Source organism: Procambarus clarkii, chromosome 23 (genome assembly GCF_040958095.1).
Source record: "Procambarus clarkii isolate CNS0578487 chromosome 23, FALCON_Pclarkii_2.0, whole genome shotgun sequence".
NCBI lineage: Eukaryota > Metazoa > Arthropoda > Malacostraca > Decapoda > Cambaridae > Procambarus > Procambarus clarkii.
Window position 1 is genome coordinate 31,298,707 of NC_091172.1, and position 18,221 is coordinate 31,316,927.

At 46.6% G+C, this 18,221-nt stretch overlaps 1 protein-coding gene and 3 non-coding genes across 4 annotated transcripts; 3 read left to right on the top strand and 1 right to left on the bottom strand.

Annotated features, from left to right (window-relative positions):
- Positions 1–3,721: 3,721 nt before the first annotated feature.
- TRNAY-GUA (transfer RNA tyrosine (anticodon GUA)) lies at positions 3,722–3,812 on the top strand. The gene is given in 2 exon segments: positions 3,722–3,758; positions 3,777–3,812. It is a non-coding gene; the product is annotated as a tRNA-Tyr (tRNA).
- Positions 3,813–4,141: 329 nt separating this feature from the next.
- TRNAY-GUA (transfer RNA tyrosine (anticodon GUA)) lies at positions 4,142–4,232 on the top strand. The gene is given in 2 exon segments: positions 4,142–4,178; positions 4,197–4,232. It is a non-coding gene; the product is annotated as a tRNA-Tyr (tRNA).
- A 1,488-nt stretch (positions 4,233–5,720) lies between these two features.
- TRNAE-UUC (transfer RNA glutamic acid (anticodon UUC)) lies at positions 5,721–5,792 on the top strand. The gene has a single exon. It is a non-coding gene; the product is annotated as a tRNA-Glu (tRNA).
- Positions 5,793–10,598: 4,806 nt separating this feature from the next.
- Positions 10,599–17,934, bottom strand: LOC123764154 (uncharacterized). Its single transcript, XM_045751707.2, has 3 exons — positions 17,314–17,934; positions 13,437–13,498; positions 10,599–12,788 (listed from the first exon to the last, which is right to left on the bottom strand). The coding sequence occupies exons 1-3, from the start codon at positions 17,378–17,380 to the stop codon at positions 11,163–11,165; spliced, it is 1,755 nt and encodes a 584-aa protein (XP_045607663.1). The 5' UTR covers positions 17,381–17,934; the 3' UTR covers positions 10,599–11,162.
- Positions 17,935–18,221: the final 287 nt, after the last annotated feature.

Consider the following 18,221-nt stretch of genomic DNA (forward strand, 5'->3'; position numbering starts at 1 on the left):
TCAGCCACTTGAGTGGTTGCTAAGACTCAGCCACTTGAGTGGTTGCTAAGACTCAGCCATTGAGTGGTTGAGGGTATATATGTACTCCATACTCATCCTGTGGGTGGTAGTGGAGAAGGTTACAGAGGCACACAATGAGGTCAGGAAAATAAACCCCAAAATTAGTTTTATTAATAAACAAGCAGCCCATCATCATCAACCAAGCTGTCCTCAGACCAGGCTCGTTAAAGCGGCGGCCTCTAGACGCTTTTATAAATGTTATCGTACTGTGTATTAAAAATAAGTTTGTTTTAAATAAGTTAATATCAATATATATTAAAGTTTTGTGTTTAGCTAGGCGCAGTTATGTTAGGTGTTTAGGTTCTATTGGCGATTATAAGAAGTACGTGGGTGAAGCATTTACCAACCCGTCCTCAATTAAAGTCCATTACATTCAGCGGTCGACCCCACAGACGCATTCATAAATTTTAACATGCTGTTCATTCAAAACGGGAATTTTCTCAAATATAAATTAATATTATATTATATTTGCATATTGTGTATATATAGGTTCTGTTGGCGAATATTTGTACTTGTAGTACGTGGGTGAAGCATTTACAGCGTTGAGGTTCGAACAAAATTCGTCAGTGAAGCACTTGTTCCGGAAGTGTTCGGACGTCATCAGTTGTGATTTGATTTTGATTGTTGCCGCCGGAGGCGGCGAATTTATTGTGCACCCCATACCCATCCTGTGAGCGGTAGCGCAAAAAGCATTACAGAGGGCACAAAAGGTCTTTATCAGACCTCATCTTAGATTATTACATAAACAATTTCATCTATCCTTCACACCTTATAGTTACAATGTCAGCTAGTTACAGAGAAAGTGCTATTTCAAGAGCTATATATTTACAGTAAGTCATTATACATTAATGGTGGGTCTTATCGCCCATTACATAATAGTTTGACCAATGGGGATATTACAGAGTCATAGGGGAGCTTCTGTTTATTATTAGTCTTCACAATACACTACTTGTGTCTTCATCTCATATGTCGTTTATCTACTGGAAGCGAAATATGGATACAGTGCAAGGATTTCAGGTAATTTATCCATGGTAATAAGATAGGTTGCCTTATCATACAGAGTGAGCTTAAATTTATCTCTAAATGGCTCAATTTTACTACAATCCAAGATATAGTGTTCGAGTGTGTGTCCCTGTCTTTGTCCACACACTTTACACTTTACTTCATCTAGATCCCTATACAAGCCGAACTGCCAGAGATACTTGTAGCCAAGTCTTATACGAGCTGTGACAACATCTGTTAGTCTACTGACTTTGTTACTTGCCCCATACACATGTTTTACTTCACACATTTCATTGTGATGAACAATGGACCTGCTAGTTCCAGTTTGCACTGTTCTACTTTCTTCAAATCCATCCAGGAGTTCTCGTCTAATGACACTTTTAAGGGACCTATTTGATAACTCAAGATTCCGTTCAATACTGTCTTTATTTACTGCAGCCTTAGCAAGGGCGTCAACTTTGTCATATTCCTGCAGGCCAATGTGAGAAGGAATCCACAACATTTTTATATATACCCTCTTGCTAAGTATTCTTATATATCTACGTCTAGCTTCCAAGACAAGCACGTTATTACTTGATTGCAAACTGTTTATTGCTCGTAGTGAGGAAAGGGAGTCAGAAATGATTAAGCTGTCTACTTCAGTGTTGTCAATAATTTCGAGTGCTACCAGTATTGCTACCAACTCGGCTTGCATTGTGGATGCCCAGTTACTAATTCTTATATTCCTTTGAATTGTGCTGCCATCGGGCTGATGAGCAATAACAGCACTTCCTGCCCTCCCTGTAGCTGTGTTGAGTGATCCGTCAGTGTATATGGTCTGTGCTATGTTGGTTTCAGCTTGTATATTGTGAATGTGTTCTATGGTGCTTAATTTAGCAGCAAGCTGAGCATGAGGGTTGTTTGTGATTAGTTTCTTGGTGGGGTATGCAGGGGTCAGGATGTCAAAAGGTACTATCTGCCAGGGTGGAAGGAAGTGCTGTACTCTTTCATCTGTATATACATCGTGCAGTCCCATCATTTTAATATGAGTGGCTGTTCTTTTAATCCATTTAGACTCGCTGGTTCCATTTCGTATGTGTTCTAACAGTGCAACTGACACAATGTTGTTTTTGTTATCACGCAGAAGCTTTAGTCCCATCATAAGATTAATTTCAAATATTCTATCTCGAATGATAAGTATATTTAATTCTTCCCGCATGTTGAGAACTTTGGTAGCTATAGGACAGCCAAGTATAATTCTGAGTGCTTCATTTTGCATTTTTTCCAGTCTATCAATACTTTTGCCATTTTGCAGGACTAAAGCTGGTGCATGATACTCTATCAGTGATTCGAGAGTGTGAGAGCACTCTCTTGTGCGAGAGCAGGCTGCTCTCGCACAAAACAGCACATATATGACTTATTGCTTATAGTCACTATTTCGCTTTTAAATAAGTACATATGTGATATATTCTAAGCCATCTTTTTTTTCAAGACACTAACTTTTCCTCTTAGTTTATTAAACAATAGAGATTTTATACAAAATTTGACAATATCCTGAGTTATTTTACAATTTATTTAAATATTTTAGTTTTGTTTTATTATTTTTATAAAACTGTAATATCAATATAGGTATAGGTTAAGTACTAATAGTAATATCTTAACATACTAAGAAGGTTAGGTTAGGTTGTGGTTTTCTATTCAGCATTTCAAGGTAAACTCAAATATTCACAATAAATTGGTATGTTACATATGCACTTATTCATAAGTAAGATATTGACTATAAGCAAGTGCGAGAACGAGTTGGTCAGAGACCGTATATATGCTAAATACATCATTTTTGCTATTATAATATTAACACCGTACTTAGGACTGTACCCCACTACAGTTCTGAGAGCCTTGAGTCTGTCTCTACACTGTTGATGTAACTTATTGACAGCAGTTGAGGTACAAGGGACAGAGACACCAAGGTATTTGAAAGAAGAGACATAGTCTATTGGTATGTTATCTATCTTAAGTTTTCGTGGTCCACTTTTGCGATTGCCAATTTGTCTGTTAAATACCTTAGTTTTAGTAGCGCTGATTACAAGACCAAGGCTCTCACAAGCTGTATGTATACAATTTAAGACTGTTTGCATTTCGCGGTGGGTTTTAGTATGTACAAGAATGTCATCTGCATAGCTGGTAGTGATGTTTGCCGGACTAGTTGGGATTAATTTTAGTAAAGCATTAATTAGAACATTAAACAAGGTAGGACTGAGTACTCCCCCCTTGTGGGGTGCCTAGTTGGAGTCGTGTGTAAACCGTTGTTCATTCATAAACAGGGAGTTTGGCGGCATTTGAAGTACGTAGATGAAGCATTTACGGCGTTGTGGTTCGAACAGAGGTCGTCAGCGAAGCACTGTTCGAGAAAGGATCGAACGCCATCAGTTGTGAGTTGTGTATAAACTGTTTATCATTCATCAGCAGGGGGTTTGGCGGTTGGATTATCAAGCATTTGGCCATTCCTATTGAGGACGGGTTGCAATAGGCTCAGGAACCTGTACAGCAGTTGATTAAGAGTTGAGAGCAGGGACCAAAGCGCAGAAGCTTAACCACCGCAAGCGCAATTAGGTGAGTAGAATGAAATTTATATGACCATTATATGTCCATATAAATATTTAAAACTGACAATTGTGTAGTTCCTTCGATAGCTCAGTTGGTAGAGCGGTGGACTGTAGTAGGAGCAACAAGCAGACATCCATAGGTCACTGGTTCGAATCCGGTTCGAAGGAAATGATTTTTGTGGTTAAAGAAACTTTTAAGTTTCTATTTCTAAGAATGTTATATACAATTTTTTTTATTTAGTTCCATATAAAATTTACCTCTGCTTCCTTCACAACAAATTTCTTCACAAAAACAACCCTCAAGGGACGGTTCTCGAGCTGAACAGCCTAGATAAACCAAAACACCTTCACATGGCGAGATTCGAACCTGGGCCTCGTGGTCGAGCATCGCGTTTTCTTGCACCTTGACAACAGAAAATTCAATAGCAAAATATTTTTATAAGGTGTGCAACAAAATTGTTAATGGTGAAGCCAAACAACATTCCATGTACACAGTTCCTTCGATAGCTCAGTTGGTAGAGCGGTGGACTGTAGTAGGAGCATCAAGCAGGCATCCATAGGTCACTGGTTCGAATCCGGTTCGAAGGATATAATTTTAGGAGTAACCTGTGGCACTGTGGTTCAACCCATCCTCGACTCAAGTCCATTACATTCAGCGGTCGACCCCACAGACGCCTTCATAAATTTTAACATGCTGTTCATTCAAAACGGGAATTTTCTCAAGTATAAATTAATATTATAATATATTGGCATATTGTGCATATATAGGCATAGGATAGGATAGGTGTTTAGGTTCTGTTGGCGATTATTTGTATTTGTAGTACGTGGGTGAAGCATTTACAGCGTTGTGATTCGAACAAAATTCGTCAGTGAAGCACTTGTTCCGGATATATTCGAACGTCAGCAGTTGTGAGTCGTGTGTAAACCGCTTTTCATTCATAAACAGGGGGTTTGGCGGGTGGATGGAATCACTTTTGGATCTTTGTTTGGAGGACGGGCTGCTGTGGTTAGTGTATTTGGTTCACAACCCAACGGTCCTGGGTTCGATTCTCTGGCAAGGCGAGACGTATATGGGCTCCTTACACCCATTGCCTCTGTTCACCTAGCAGTTATTTTAGTTCATTTATTATGCACCCCATACCCATCTTGTGGGCGGTAGTGGAAAGGGTTACAGAGGCACATAATGGGCTCAGGGACTGAACCCCACAATTCATTTAGCTAAGCAAGTTACAATCTTGATGAGCTAGTTACAAAATTCAGTATAAGTCGTCACATCAACAATGGGTTCGAGATCGACCTCAAGTACAAGTTCTAAATTAAGCAACTGACATATGTGGAGAGCTAGTGTCACAATTTATATGTTTGTCCTGCACACCGCCCCCCATCCAGTGGGCAGCGGTGGATAGGTTACAATCACTCAGTTACTACCTACAGTTAGCAAACATTGTGTGACACCCCGGGTAAGCTTCAGTGGAAGCCTCGTGACCATCGTGGGGGCAGTAGCACTCTAGGTTGCAATTCTTTTACCCATGTCGTGGTACAGTTGACTAGAGCGCGTCTGGGAACATCTGGCACACAGGTTCGAACCTTCACCAAGAATGAGTACGGAAGGTATAGTAAACTACCACTCACATGATGAGTATATGGCAATTCATCTTCCAGTTTAGATAGTACATTTTGTAACTATGTGGATCATGGACATGCACAGACGTATATTGGACTATTAGATAGTAGAATTTGGTACTATTATTTATGGAATCCGGAAAAAAATAAAGCTAAAACCCACACGTAAATATTCCTAGGCTTAGGCACATATATGTACTATATTAGGCCTCAGATAGCGTGTTTTAGGCCTCTAGGCTGGTTAGGTTAGTTTTATTACCATCATAAATACAAAACCTTTTCCGGTTTGTCCAAATTCAATAATATCAAATTCTACTTTCTAATTGTCTATTACATCAATATATGTACAATGGCTCACATAATTACTAAGAGTACTATTTAGACAAGGACGGGCTGTGAATAGGGCTACTACTTAATTGTTATTTTTAATTATAAAACACAGAAATTGCCAACTCCCATGTGGTCTAGTGGCTAGGATACCTGGCTTTCACCCAGGAGGCCCGGGTTCGATTCCCGGCATGGGAAGCAGTTTTAGTTTTTTTGAGTGTAACCTCAGACGAATTGAGTAACAATTGCAGACAACATTGTATTAACTTTTTTCGCTGATTTAGAAGCGCGCAGGTTTATACAGACCTGCAGGAGACGCTAGTAAATAAAGATAATCTTGGGCTATGGACCTGAAGCCTAAACAAATTCTTTAGACGAGCAGTCTCATTTGACTTTTAATTTCAAGTTGAAATTATATTCTTCTGTAATTATATATTTGTTGTATTATATTCTAGTTTCTACTCTTCTGCATGCTTTACAGCAAGTAGAAGAGTACCAACATACGAACTAGTTGGTTCATTGCCTATCACACTGAAATATTTTTTATTTTATTTTATTTATGCATATACAAGAATGTACATAAGGAATGTGAGGATACAAATATGGTAATTACAGTCTTGTAAAGCCACTAGCACGCGCAGCGTTTCGGGCAGGTCAACAAATATGTATCAATACAATGAAATTGGGCAGGAGGCGAATTCGAGTAGACTGTGATAGATAGATATTGTCGCAGCTCGAGTACTTGTCCCACAGTAGACTGTGGTAGATGTTGTCACAGCTCGAGTACTTGTCCCACAGTAGACTGTGGTAGATGTCGCAGCTCGAGTACTTGTCCCACAGTAGACTGTGGTAGATGTTGTCACAGCTCGAGTACTTGTCCCACAGTAGACTGTGGTAGATGTCGCAGCTCGAGTACTTGTCCCACAGTAGACTGTGGTAGAAGTTGTCGCAGCTCGAGTACTTGTCCCACAGTAGACTGTGGTAGATGTTGTCACAGCTCGAGTACTTGTCCCACAGTAGACTGTGGTAGATGTTGTCGCAGCTCGAGTACTTGTCCCACAGTAGACTGTGGTAGATGTTGTCGCAGCTCGAGTACTTGGCCCACAGTAGACTGTGGTAGATGTTGTCGCAGCTCGAGTACTTGTCCCACAGTAGACTGTGGTAGATGTTGTCGCAGCTCGAGTACTTGTCCCACAGTAGACTGTGGTAGATGTTGTCACAGCTCGAGTACTTGGCCCACAGTAGACTGTGGTAGATGTTGTCGCAGCTCGAGTACTTGTCCCACATTAGACTGTGGTAGATGTTGTCGCAGCTCGAGTACTTGTCCCACAGTAGACTGTGGTAGATGTTGTCGCAGCTCGAGTACTTGTCCCACAGTAGACTGTGGTAGATGTTGTCGCAGCTCGAGTACTTGTCCCACAGTAGACTGTGGTAGATGTTGTCGCAGCTCGAGTACTTGTCCCACAGTAGACTGTGGTAGATGTTGTCGCAGCTCGAGTACTTGTCCCACAGTAGACTGTGGTAGATGTTGTCGCAGCTCGAGTACTTGTCCCACAGTAGACTGTGGTAGATGTTGTCGCAGCTCGAGTACTTGGCCCACAGTAGACTGTGGTAGATGTTGTCGCAGCTCGAGTACTTGGCCCACAGTAGACTGTGGTAGATGTTGTCGCAGCTCGAGTACTTGTCCCACAGTAGACTGTGGTAGATGTTGTCGCAGCTCGAGTACTTGGCCCACAGTAGACTGTGGTAGATGTTGTCGCAGCTCGAGTACTTGGCCCACAGTAGACTGTGGTAGATGTTGTCGCAGCTCGAGTACTTGGCCCACAGTAGACTGTGGTAGATGTTGTCGCAGCTCGAGTACTTGGCCCACAGTAGACTGTGGTAGATGTTGTCGCAGCTCGAGTACTTGTCCCACAGTAGACTGTGGTAGATGTTGTCGCAGCTCGAGTACTTGGCCCACAGTAGACTGTGGTAGATGTTGTCGCAGCTCGAGTACTTGTCCCACAGTAGACTGTGGTAGATGTTGTCGCAGCTCGAGTACTTGGCCCACAGTAGACTGTGGTAGATGTTGTCGCAGCTCGAGTACTTGTCCCACAGTAGACTGTGGTAGATGTTGTCGCAGCTCGAGTACTTGTCCCACAGTAGACTGTGGTAGATGTTGTCGCAGCTCGAGTACTTGGCCCACAGTAGACTGTGGTAGATGTTGTCGCAGCTCGAGTACTTGTCCCACAGTAGACTGTGGTAGATGTTGTCGCAGCTCGAGTACTTGGCCCACAGTAGACTGTGGTAGATGTTGTCGCAGCTCGAGTACTTGTCCCACAGTAGACTGTGGTAGATGTTGTCGCAGCTCGAGTACTTGGCCCACAGTAGACTGTGGTAGATGTTGTCGCAGCTCGAGTACTTGTCCCACAGTAGACTGTGGTAGATGTTGTCGCAGCTCGAGTACTTGTCCCACAGTAGACTGTGGTAGATGTTGTCGCAGCTCGAGTACTTGGCCACAAATATTTCAGGCAGTTAAGTTTGTATTTGCCTATCAGTACATACCTATCAGTGACTACGGGAGAGTGAGTTCTAGCTCTTCATCCCCCGCCTACTCGCCTTGTTGTGTTATAATTCAACAGCCGTAATGTTCGAGTTCCTTGTATGACATCTTGCTGTGGGAGGTGTAGTGTGAACAAAGACCAAGACACACACTGTTCCAAGAGATACAAAAAAAATCTGAAATTCTTCAAATATATAAAGATCTCGCTTCTAGTCGATAACAGAAATATATGTGAGGAAATTATAAGCTGTTTGGCCTAAAATGATGAGCAGCAGCCCTTATATTGCATTGTTATAACTAATAATGATAAGTATGTTCATTAATCAACCCGTCCTCTTACAAATAACGTACCTTGCTTTTCCCTCGTATGCACACTAAGGCTAAAACTGCTGTAATAGAAAATGGAAGTGGCTCGCGAAAGTGACGGTTTTCTGAAACGGGAAAGGACCCGTTTTCTGTTTTGGGTCCCCTGCTCTGAGCAGAGCAGAGCTCTGCTTAGAGCTCCTCTCCTCTCTGAGAGGGCCTCTGAGCTCAGAGAGAATAATACTCTCTTTTTCTTGAGAGAGCATTATTGCTTGCGACCTCTGAGCACCTTTGGCACCTTCTTGTCGAGAGAGCATTATGGCTAGCGACCTCTGAACATCTCTGGCACCTTGTTTTGGAGAGAGCATTATGGCTAGCGGCCTATGGGCACCTCTGGCTCTCTGTTCTCGTGAGAACATTATGGCTAGCGGCCTCTGAACACCTCTGGCTCCCTGTTCTTGAGAGAACATTATGGCTAGCGGCCTCTGAACACCTCTGGCTCCCTGTTCTTGAGAGAACATTATGGCTAGCGGCCTCTGAGCACCTCAGGCTCCCTGTTCTCGAGAGAACATTATGGCTAGCGGCCTCTGAGCACCTCTGGCTCCCTGTTCTCGAGAGAACATTATGGCTAGCGGCTCGAAAGCTTTCAATATTGTTCAGGAAACTGGCGTTAATTGCTCTTAGGGAAGTAGAAAGTTGCGCGCACCCGGGAAACTTTTTTGCCTGCTAGGTTTTGGCTTCTTCGAGCTGGTGCATTGCGACGCATGGTGACGCATTGCGACGCATGGTGAAACTATCGGCGTATAGTGGCACTGACGACGTATGGTGACACTGTCGGCGCATGGTGACACTGACGACATATGGTGACACTGTCGACGTATGGTGATACTGTCGACGTATGGTGACACTGTCGACGCATGGTAACACTGTCGACGCATGGGAACACTGTCGACGCATGGGGACACTGTCGACGCATGGTGACACTATCAGCATATGGTGACACTGTCGACGCATGGGGACACTGTCGACGCATGGTGACACTATCAGTATATAGTGACACTGTCGACGCATGGGGACACTATCAGCATATGGTGACACTGTCGACGCATGGGGACACTGTCAGCATATGGTGACACTGTCGACGCATGGTGACACTATCAGCATATGGTGACACTGTCGACGCATGGTGACACTATCAGCATATGGTGACACTGTCGACGCATGGGGACACTGTCAGCATATAGTGACACTGTCGACGCATGGGGACACTGTCGACGCATGGTGACACTCTCAGCGTATGGTGACACTGTCGACGCATGGTGACACTGTCAGCATATAGTGACACTGTCGACGCATGGTGACACTGTCGACGCATGGTGACACTGTCGACGCATGGTGACACTGTCGACGCATGGTGACACTGTCGACGCATGGTGACACTGTCGACGCATGGTGACACTGTCGACGCATGGTGACACTGTCGACGCATGGTGACACTGTCGAAGCACATCTAGCAACAGAGGTTGTAGTGACGGGTGTTGGGAGGTTATACTGACGGGTGTTGGGTGGTTATACTGACGGGTGTTGGGTGGTTATAGTGACGGGTGTTGGGTGGTTATACTGACGGGTGTTGGGAGGTTATACTGACGGGTGTTGGGTGGTTATACTGACGGGTGTTGGGAGGTTATACTGACGGGTGTTGGGAGGTTATACTGACGGGTGTTGGGTGGTTATACTGACGGGTGTTGGGTAGTTATACTGACGGGTGTTGGGTGGTTATACTGACGGGTGTTGGGTAGTTATACTGACGGGTGTTGGGTGGTTATACTGACGGGTGTTGGGTGGTTATACTGACGGGTGTTGGGTAGTTATACTGACGGGTGTTGGGAGGTTATACTGACAGGTGTTGGGAGGTTATACTGACGGGTGTTGGGTGGTTATACTGACGGGTGTTGGGTAGTTATACTGACGGGTGTTGGGTAGTTATACTGACGGGTGTTGGGTAGTTATACTGACGGGTGTTGGGTAGTTATACTGACGGGTGTTGGGTAGTTATACTGACGGGTGTTGGGTAGTTATACTGACGGGTGTTGGGTAGTTATACTGACGGAGTTATATTACGCTGTTGACATGTAAATATGGGACAATGACAATTATAGTAAGACTACCAACTTTATTATTGAGGTACAGTTATGTATTAATACAACAGTGTATACAAGTTATGTATTTATACAGCAATGTATACAAGTTATGTATTTATACAGCAATGTATACAAGTTATGTATTAATACAGCAGTGTATACAAGTTATGTATTAATACAGCAGTGTATACAAGTTATGTATTAATACAGCAGTGTATACAAGTTATGTATTAATACAGCAGTGTATACAAGTTATGTATTAATACAGCAGTGTATACAAGTTATGTATTAATACAGCAGTGTATACAAGTTATGTATTAATACAGCAGTGCATACAAGTTATGTATTAATACAACAGTGTATACAAGTTATGTATTAATACAGCAGGGTATATAAGTTATGCATTAATACAGGAGTGTTTACAAGTTATATATTAATACAGCAGCTTATACAAGTTATGTATTAATACATCAGTGTATACTGCTTCACATTCAGCACACCTGGCATACATGTATGATACAGACGCCGTCATTCAAGCTGCAGAAGAGTTATACAGGAAGATGTGAATGACTTGAGTCAGTGTTAAAATCCCTGCAAGCCGCCACCTCCTCCTGGGAAGTTGAGCAGTGGGATTTGCAGTGGGAGGTGGTAGTAGTTCTGACTCCCTCCCAGGGTCTGGCCGTACCCTGGGAGCACCACGGTGCTGAAGGGGTTGAATGGGGTGACCAGTGGGGGTCCACCGGCCACGGGGGGGCCGGCCGAGCCTCCCTGGAGCTCTATGCCCGTCGGTCCGATTTTGTAGGTAGGGAGTTCAATGGGGGCGGCGATGGCCAGGGTGACCCCGGGCTTTAGCGTGGGCGTGACCGTGCCCTCGTCTGAGAGGTCTGGGAAGGTGTGCTTGGTGCTGAGCGAGGGGGCTGGGAGCCCCAGGGCTGGGGAGGTGCTGGTTATCTCCGGTACTGACGGAGGAGACTTGGCCACCGGGGGCGCAGGGGGAGATTTACGAACCGGGGGCGTCTTATGACGGTGGGAGTCGGTGACCGGGAGCTTCGGAAGTAGCAAGGGGGATTTTCCCGGAGGATTACTGGGCTTACCTGGAATGGGAGATTTGAGTCTTGCTGAAGTAATAGGCGGCTGTTGTGTTGGGGATTTTCGTACGGGATGGGTGATGGGTGGGCCTTGGCCAGATGGGTGATGAGCTGTGGGGAATTCAGGAGGTGGGCCAGGAGGGAGTGGGCCTCCCAGAGGGGGTAACCGTCGGGGGGGAGCAGTAGGAGCCACGGGACCTGGGGATTCATCTCCAGAGATGCTCACAGGTGGGTTTAGTGGCTTACTGACATCAGGATTACCACGGAGTGCTGGACCTGGGAGCTTATGACCTAATGGGATTGCAGGGGAAGGGAGACTTGGCGATTTACCTATCGAAGACTTAACTGGAGATTGTGTAGTTGGCGATTTACGGTTGGGAAGTGTTAGAGCAAAACTAGGGGATTTATGTTCAGGGGCTTCCCCAATAGGGATTAACCTGGGTAGCGAGCCATAAGGTTCGTCTTTGCCCGGAATAGATGGAGGAGGAAAGGGGGTGAAGCCCCCCACAGCAGCATAACGAGACGAGATCTCATCACCAGGATCCTTCCCCAGGGAGCTGACGGCGCTCTTCCCGCCCAACATGAAAGGCTCAATTTTGCCAATCTTCGGCACCTCAAAAGGCGAGACTTGCTGTAGAGGAGGCAGTACCGGGGGCAGGAAGGCGTCTTCCACCAGCGCAGGGAGCGTCTTTAATGCCTCGTTTGTTTTTGGAGTGGCTTCTGGACCGGTGTGCTGGGCGCTCTTGCGTGTTCGTGACACCTGGCGAATACCAGGTGACCCTTTATATCCCCTTGGCAACCCTTTATCCTCTCTAGGCAGTCCTTTATCCTCTCTAGGCAGCCCTTTATCCTCTCTAGGCAGCCCTTTACCCCTCCTGTATCCTATATCCTCCCCAGACACCACTAAGCCCCTTCCTAAGATGGATTTGAACTCGAGTTGCCCGTCTCCCCTTTGGGCATGGCTGCGTCTTCTGAAAGCGTCGGGAGACGCCAGTGGGTCCTCATCCTGGAGGCGCTCCTGCTGCTGTGGGCGTCCCTCGGGCAGGAGGACTCCTGAGGGAGGCTGGTGGTGTTTGAGGAAGGGTTGCCTCACCTGTGGGCGGCTCCCTCCACCCCGCGCCTGAGGGACAGATAAACACAAGTGTAGTAATACTAAAAGCACCGTTCTTACCTGAGCCAGAGCCTCAGCGTCTCGAAGAAACGAGAGGAGGGGAGGAGAGGGGTGTGGGGAGGAGAGGGGTGTGGGGAGGAGAGGGGTGTGGGGAGGAGAGGGGTGTGGGGGGAGGAGAGGGGTGTGGGGAGGAGAGGGGTGTGGGGGAAGGAGAGTGGTGTGGGGAGGAGAGGGGTGTGGGGAGGAGGGGCGTGGGGAGGAGAGGGGTGTGGGGAGGGGATGGGTGTGGGGAGGAGAGGGGTGTGGGGAGAGGAGAGGGGTGTGGGGAGGAGGGGCGTGGGGGAGGAAGGGTGTACAGTCAGATCTGAAGATTTTTAACCAGGTTCCTATTAACTGGGGATAATAGGACCCCCCACTTACTAACTTGCTTACCAACTTACTAATGACTTACTAACAGGTGTCAGAACCCCTTAACTCGTATTTGGACTCCATAATTCTTACCTGGACCCCTTAACTCTTACTTGAACCACTTAACTCTTATCTGGACACTTTAACTCTCACCTGCACCCCTTAACTACTGCTTGGACCCCTTAACTCTTACCTGGACCCCTTAACTCTTGGACACTTTAACTGGCACCTGATGCCTGGAGCTCTCACCTGGTACTTGGAGAAGGCGTCCAACGACAACAGAGTATCAGCGGCACCACAACCACCCAAAACTGCAAAGATAAAATACATTTGGATGCGCGCGTACACAGACACACTTGACAGAAGGATTCACTACAAACGACAAGGAAGTGTGTGAGGAGCTGAATAAGAAATTCCAGGAGGTCTTCACCTTAGAGCAAGGAGAAATTCCAGAGGTAAGAGAGGGAATAGCTAATCAGGAACCACTAGCAGAGTTTGAGATTACCAGCGGGGAAGTAAAAAAGTTGTTACTAGAGTTGGATGTGACAAAGGCTATAGGCCCAGATGGAATCTCACCTTGGATACAAAAGGAAGGAGCAGAAGAACTGTGCCTGCCACTCTTCATAGTGTATAACAAATCACTGGCAACAGGGAAACTGCCAGAAATTTGAAAAGCAGCTAATATAGTCCCGATATACAAGAAGGGGCATAGACAGGACGCACTGAACTACAGGCCAGTGTCCCTAACCTGCATACCATGCAAGCTGATGGAGAAGATTGTGCGAAGAAAGCTAGTGGAACATTTGGAGCGAAAGAACATTGTAACACAGCATCAACATGGGTTCAGGGATGGCAAGTCCTGCCTCACAGGGTTACTTGAATTCTACGACCAGGAAACAAAAATCAGGCAAAAAAGAGAGGGGTGGGCAGACTGCATATTTTTGGATTGTCAGAAAGCCTTTGATACAGTACCACACAAGAGGCTAGTGAAAAAACTAGAGATGCAGGCAGGAGTGAAAGGGAAGGTACTCCATTGGATAAAGGAGTACCTAAGCAACAGAAGACAACGAGTCACTGTGAGGGGTGAGGTCTCAGATTGGCGAGACGTATAGAAGGTCCAACAAATGGCTAGTAAAGTTACTGACACTCCCAAGTCAGATCTATAATGGAGCACTCACCATTGATTTGTTATTCCAGTCCACAGTCTTAAGTTGTTAGACAGTTCAAGACGGCTGCACACTAGTGAGAAACAAAATTAGTTTATTTAACCCAGTGCTGTCATGCGGACTCCAACACGCGAGAGATGTGGCTGGTCTGTGTATGTGTAGTCTACAAAGTTAAAACAAAAAAACCACATATTTTCACTTTGGCTTCTCTACTAGTCCCTCCCTCAAGAATAAACTACCAATCAAAAGGTGTGATATGTAAACAGGTGAATATTCCGTGTGTACAAACAGCATATTCGTCGCTCTTATCATTAAACACACAATATTACGGCACACATCATGGCAGGAGGCTCACGACCCAACCATCCTCCCACTTCAACAATTCACAAATCTTGTGAATGTTTACCTAATAATACATAATAGTATCCAATGAAAAGTTGAGATTTCCCACATTGCTACAGATAACTGTACAGAAAACGTTGAGTTGTATCTTGCATACGTCATATTAAACTGTAATGAGTAAAACAAAACAAAAATGATCTGTTGCAGGATAACAACTCTTCGCTTAGTTAAAGAAAAATGAGCAAGAGAAAAAGAGGAGGAAGGGGAACTAAGACATCAAACTGTCCAGAGTACTGCTGCTGCTGCTGCTGCTCCTGGACTTTACACACAAACACCTTCAGGCCCAGTCCACGTCCCCGCCGCCAGGCTAGGAAGAAAAATGCAATATATCTTTTTTGGGGCCTTGTTGGTCGGTTTGCGAGGCACTGTTGATGGCTGGGTTTTTGGCGTCAAGGAAGAAGAGAGAGAGAGAGAGAGAGAGAGAGAGAGAGAGAGAGAGAGAGAGAGAGAGAGAGAGAGAGAGAGAGAGAGAGAGAAAGAGAAAGAGAAAGAGAGAGAGAGAGAGAGAGAGAGAGAGAGAGAGAGAGAGAGAGAGCGAGAGAGAGAAACAGAGACAGACAGAGAGAGAAAGCGACGGGGAGGGGGGGGGGAGAGACAGTCAACCACAGAAGAGTGACTGTACAGTTTTACTCACTATAGGAGCCAGTCAAAAGTTACTGTGGATAAAAATACTGAATAGCGTATTGAGGGCGGCGGGAACTGGTCTAAACACTACACTGGCTGGGGATTGGTGGACCCCTCCTCCCCTCCCCCCAACTGGAGCAGGTCACTCACACCCACCCAACTGTGGCAGGTCACTCACACCCACCCAACTGTGGCGGGTCACTCACGCCCCCCAACTGGAGTAGGTCACTCATACCCACCCAACTGGAGTAGGTCACTCACACCCACGCAACTGGAGCAGGTCACTCACACCCACCCAACTGGAGCAGGTCACTCACACCGACCCAAGTGGAGCAGGTCACTCACACCCACCCAACTAGAGCAGGTCACTCACACCCACCCAACTATAGCAGGTCACTCACACCCACCCAACTGTAGCAGGTCACTCACACCCACCCAACTATAGCAGGTCACTCACACCCACCCAACTGTAGCAGGTCACTCACACCCACCCAACTGTAGCAGGTCACTCACACCCTCCCAACTGTGGCAGGTCACTCACACCCACCCAACTGGAGCAGGTCACTCACACCCACTCAACTGGAGCAGGTCACTCACACCCACTCAACTGGAGCAGGTCACTCACACCCACCCAACTAGAGCAGGTCACTCACACCCACCCAACTAGAGCAGGTCACTCACACCCACCCAACTGCAGCAGGTCACTCACACCCACCCAACTGTGGCAGGTCACTCACACCCACCCAACTGTGGCAGGTCACTCACACCCACCCAACTGTGGCAGGTCACTCATATCCACCCAACTGTGGCAGGTCACTCACACCAACCCAACTGTGGCAGGTCACTCACACCCACCCAACTGTGGCAGGTCACTCACACCCACCCAACTGTGGCAGGTCACTCACACCCACCCAACTGTGGCAGGTCACTCATATCCACTCAACTGTGGCAGGTCACTCAAACCCACCCAACTGTGGCAGGTCACTCATATCCACCCAACTGTGGCAGGTCACTCATATCCACCCAACTGTGGCAGGTCACTCACACCCACCCAACTGGAGCAGGTCACTCACACCCACCCAACTGGAGCAGGTCACTCACACCCACCCAACTGGAGCAGGTCACTCACACCCACCCAACTGGAGCAGGTCACTCACACCCACCCAACTGGAGCAGGTCACTCACACTCACCCAACTGGAGCAGGTCACTCACACCCACCCAACTGGAGCAGGTCACTCACACCCACCCAACTGGAGCAGGTCACTCACACCCACCCAACTGGAGCAGGTCACTCACACCCACCCAACTGGAGCAGGTCACTCACACCCACCCAACTGGAGCAGGTCACTCACACCCACCCAACTGGAGCAGGTCACTCACACCCACCCAACTGGAGCAGGTCACTCACACCCACCCAACTGGAGCAGGTCACTCACACCCACCCAACTGGAGCAGGTCACTCACACCCACCCAACTGGAGCAGGTCACTCACACCCACCCAACTGGAGCAGGTCACTCACACCCACCCAACTGGAGCAGGTCACTCACACTCACCCGCCCACTCCCCCCACCTAACAAATCAACAGACGCGTACATAGTCAAACAAACTTAAATCCGTGATTCTGTGTCCACACGATGAGTAACAAATGAGAGGAGCAGAGGAGAGCTACAGTTACTGCTTCAACAACACGATAAACAAAATTATAACTATCTTAGCCTTCAGTGCAGTAGGGAGTGAGTGAGACATCAAGTGAGTGGGACGTCAAGTGACTGAGACATCATGTGAGTGGGACCCGAATGATTGGGATACGAGTGAGATAACGAGGAAATATAACCACAGTAAGTTCAGCAAAACAAGTACGTTTGCCCTGGAGAGAATGTATACTGTCACAGTTGGCCACACCGGGCGTCTGAGAGGTGGGGGGAGACTTACCTAGAATGGTGAGGAGGCGGAGGGTTAGGACGTGGTTATATGTCCCTCTGGGACGGCCGGCCGCCATTGGTGTCTCTCTAGCTGCCTTTGGTGGTCCTAGATTGTCCAACTGCCAACCTTTATTATCTTGAATTGTACTGCAACCTGCTTGTTTCCCGTCCTTGGCTGTCCTGCAGCTCCTTCCGCTGGGGTCAGTAACTGAACCTTGGTGTCCTAGCTTGTCCTGTAGCCTCTTCCTGGTGTATCACCTGTTCCGGAGTTGTCCAGTAGCGCCTTCTTTGTGTCCAGTCCACTACTGCTGCTCCTGAGTAGTCCACTAGCAGCTCCTCGAATATCCCGTACTTTTTTCCCTAGATACTTGTAAGATTTTGGCGAGTGACTGGGTGATGGGTATGGCGAGGATGACGTTCCTGTGTGGCTCTCTGGTCGGTGTCGCCAGTGTGTGTGTGTGTGTTTGTGGAGGCGGAGAGCTGGCGTTCCCGTGTTGAGGGTTCCTGTCGAGGTCTTTCACTCAAGCTCCTCCCACTTTACGTGCTCTCACACTCACCTCTCACCTTCGTACAGTCCCCACACCCTACACACCTGTCACACGCCGCCTCCACACAATGGGCACTCACATACCTTTACACACCTGTAACACCTGTTACACACAACGTCACCACACCCTAGTGTGTGAATTCTTACTAATCATAACTCCCAGATCCCTTTCGCAATCCGACTTCGCAATCTCAACACCATCTAGCTCGTATCTTGTAACTCTATCATCATTACCTAGCCTCAGAACTTTACATTTATCAGCATTAAACTGCATCTGCCAATCTTTTGACCATTTCAAAACCCTATTTAGATCAACTTGTAGTGATAGTGAGTCTTCTTCCATGTTAATTTCCCTACCGATTATTGTATCA

Excerpts from the sequence above, each read along its gene's own strand:
- LOC123764154 (XM_045751707.2), bottom strand. The coding sequence starts at position 17,380 with ATGGCGGCCGGCCGTCCCAGAGGGACATATAACCACGTCCTAACCCTC. Across the intron at positions 13,499-17,313 it reads CCGCCTCCTCACCATTCTAG|TTTTGGGTGGTTGTGGTGCC; the intron begins GTAAGTCTCCCC and ends TTATCTTTGCAG. Across the intron at positions 12,789-13,436 it reads ACGCCTTCTCCAAGTACCAG|GCGCGGGGTGGAGGGAGCCG; the intron begins GTGAGAGCTCCA and ends TCTGTCCCTCAG.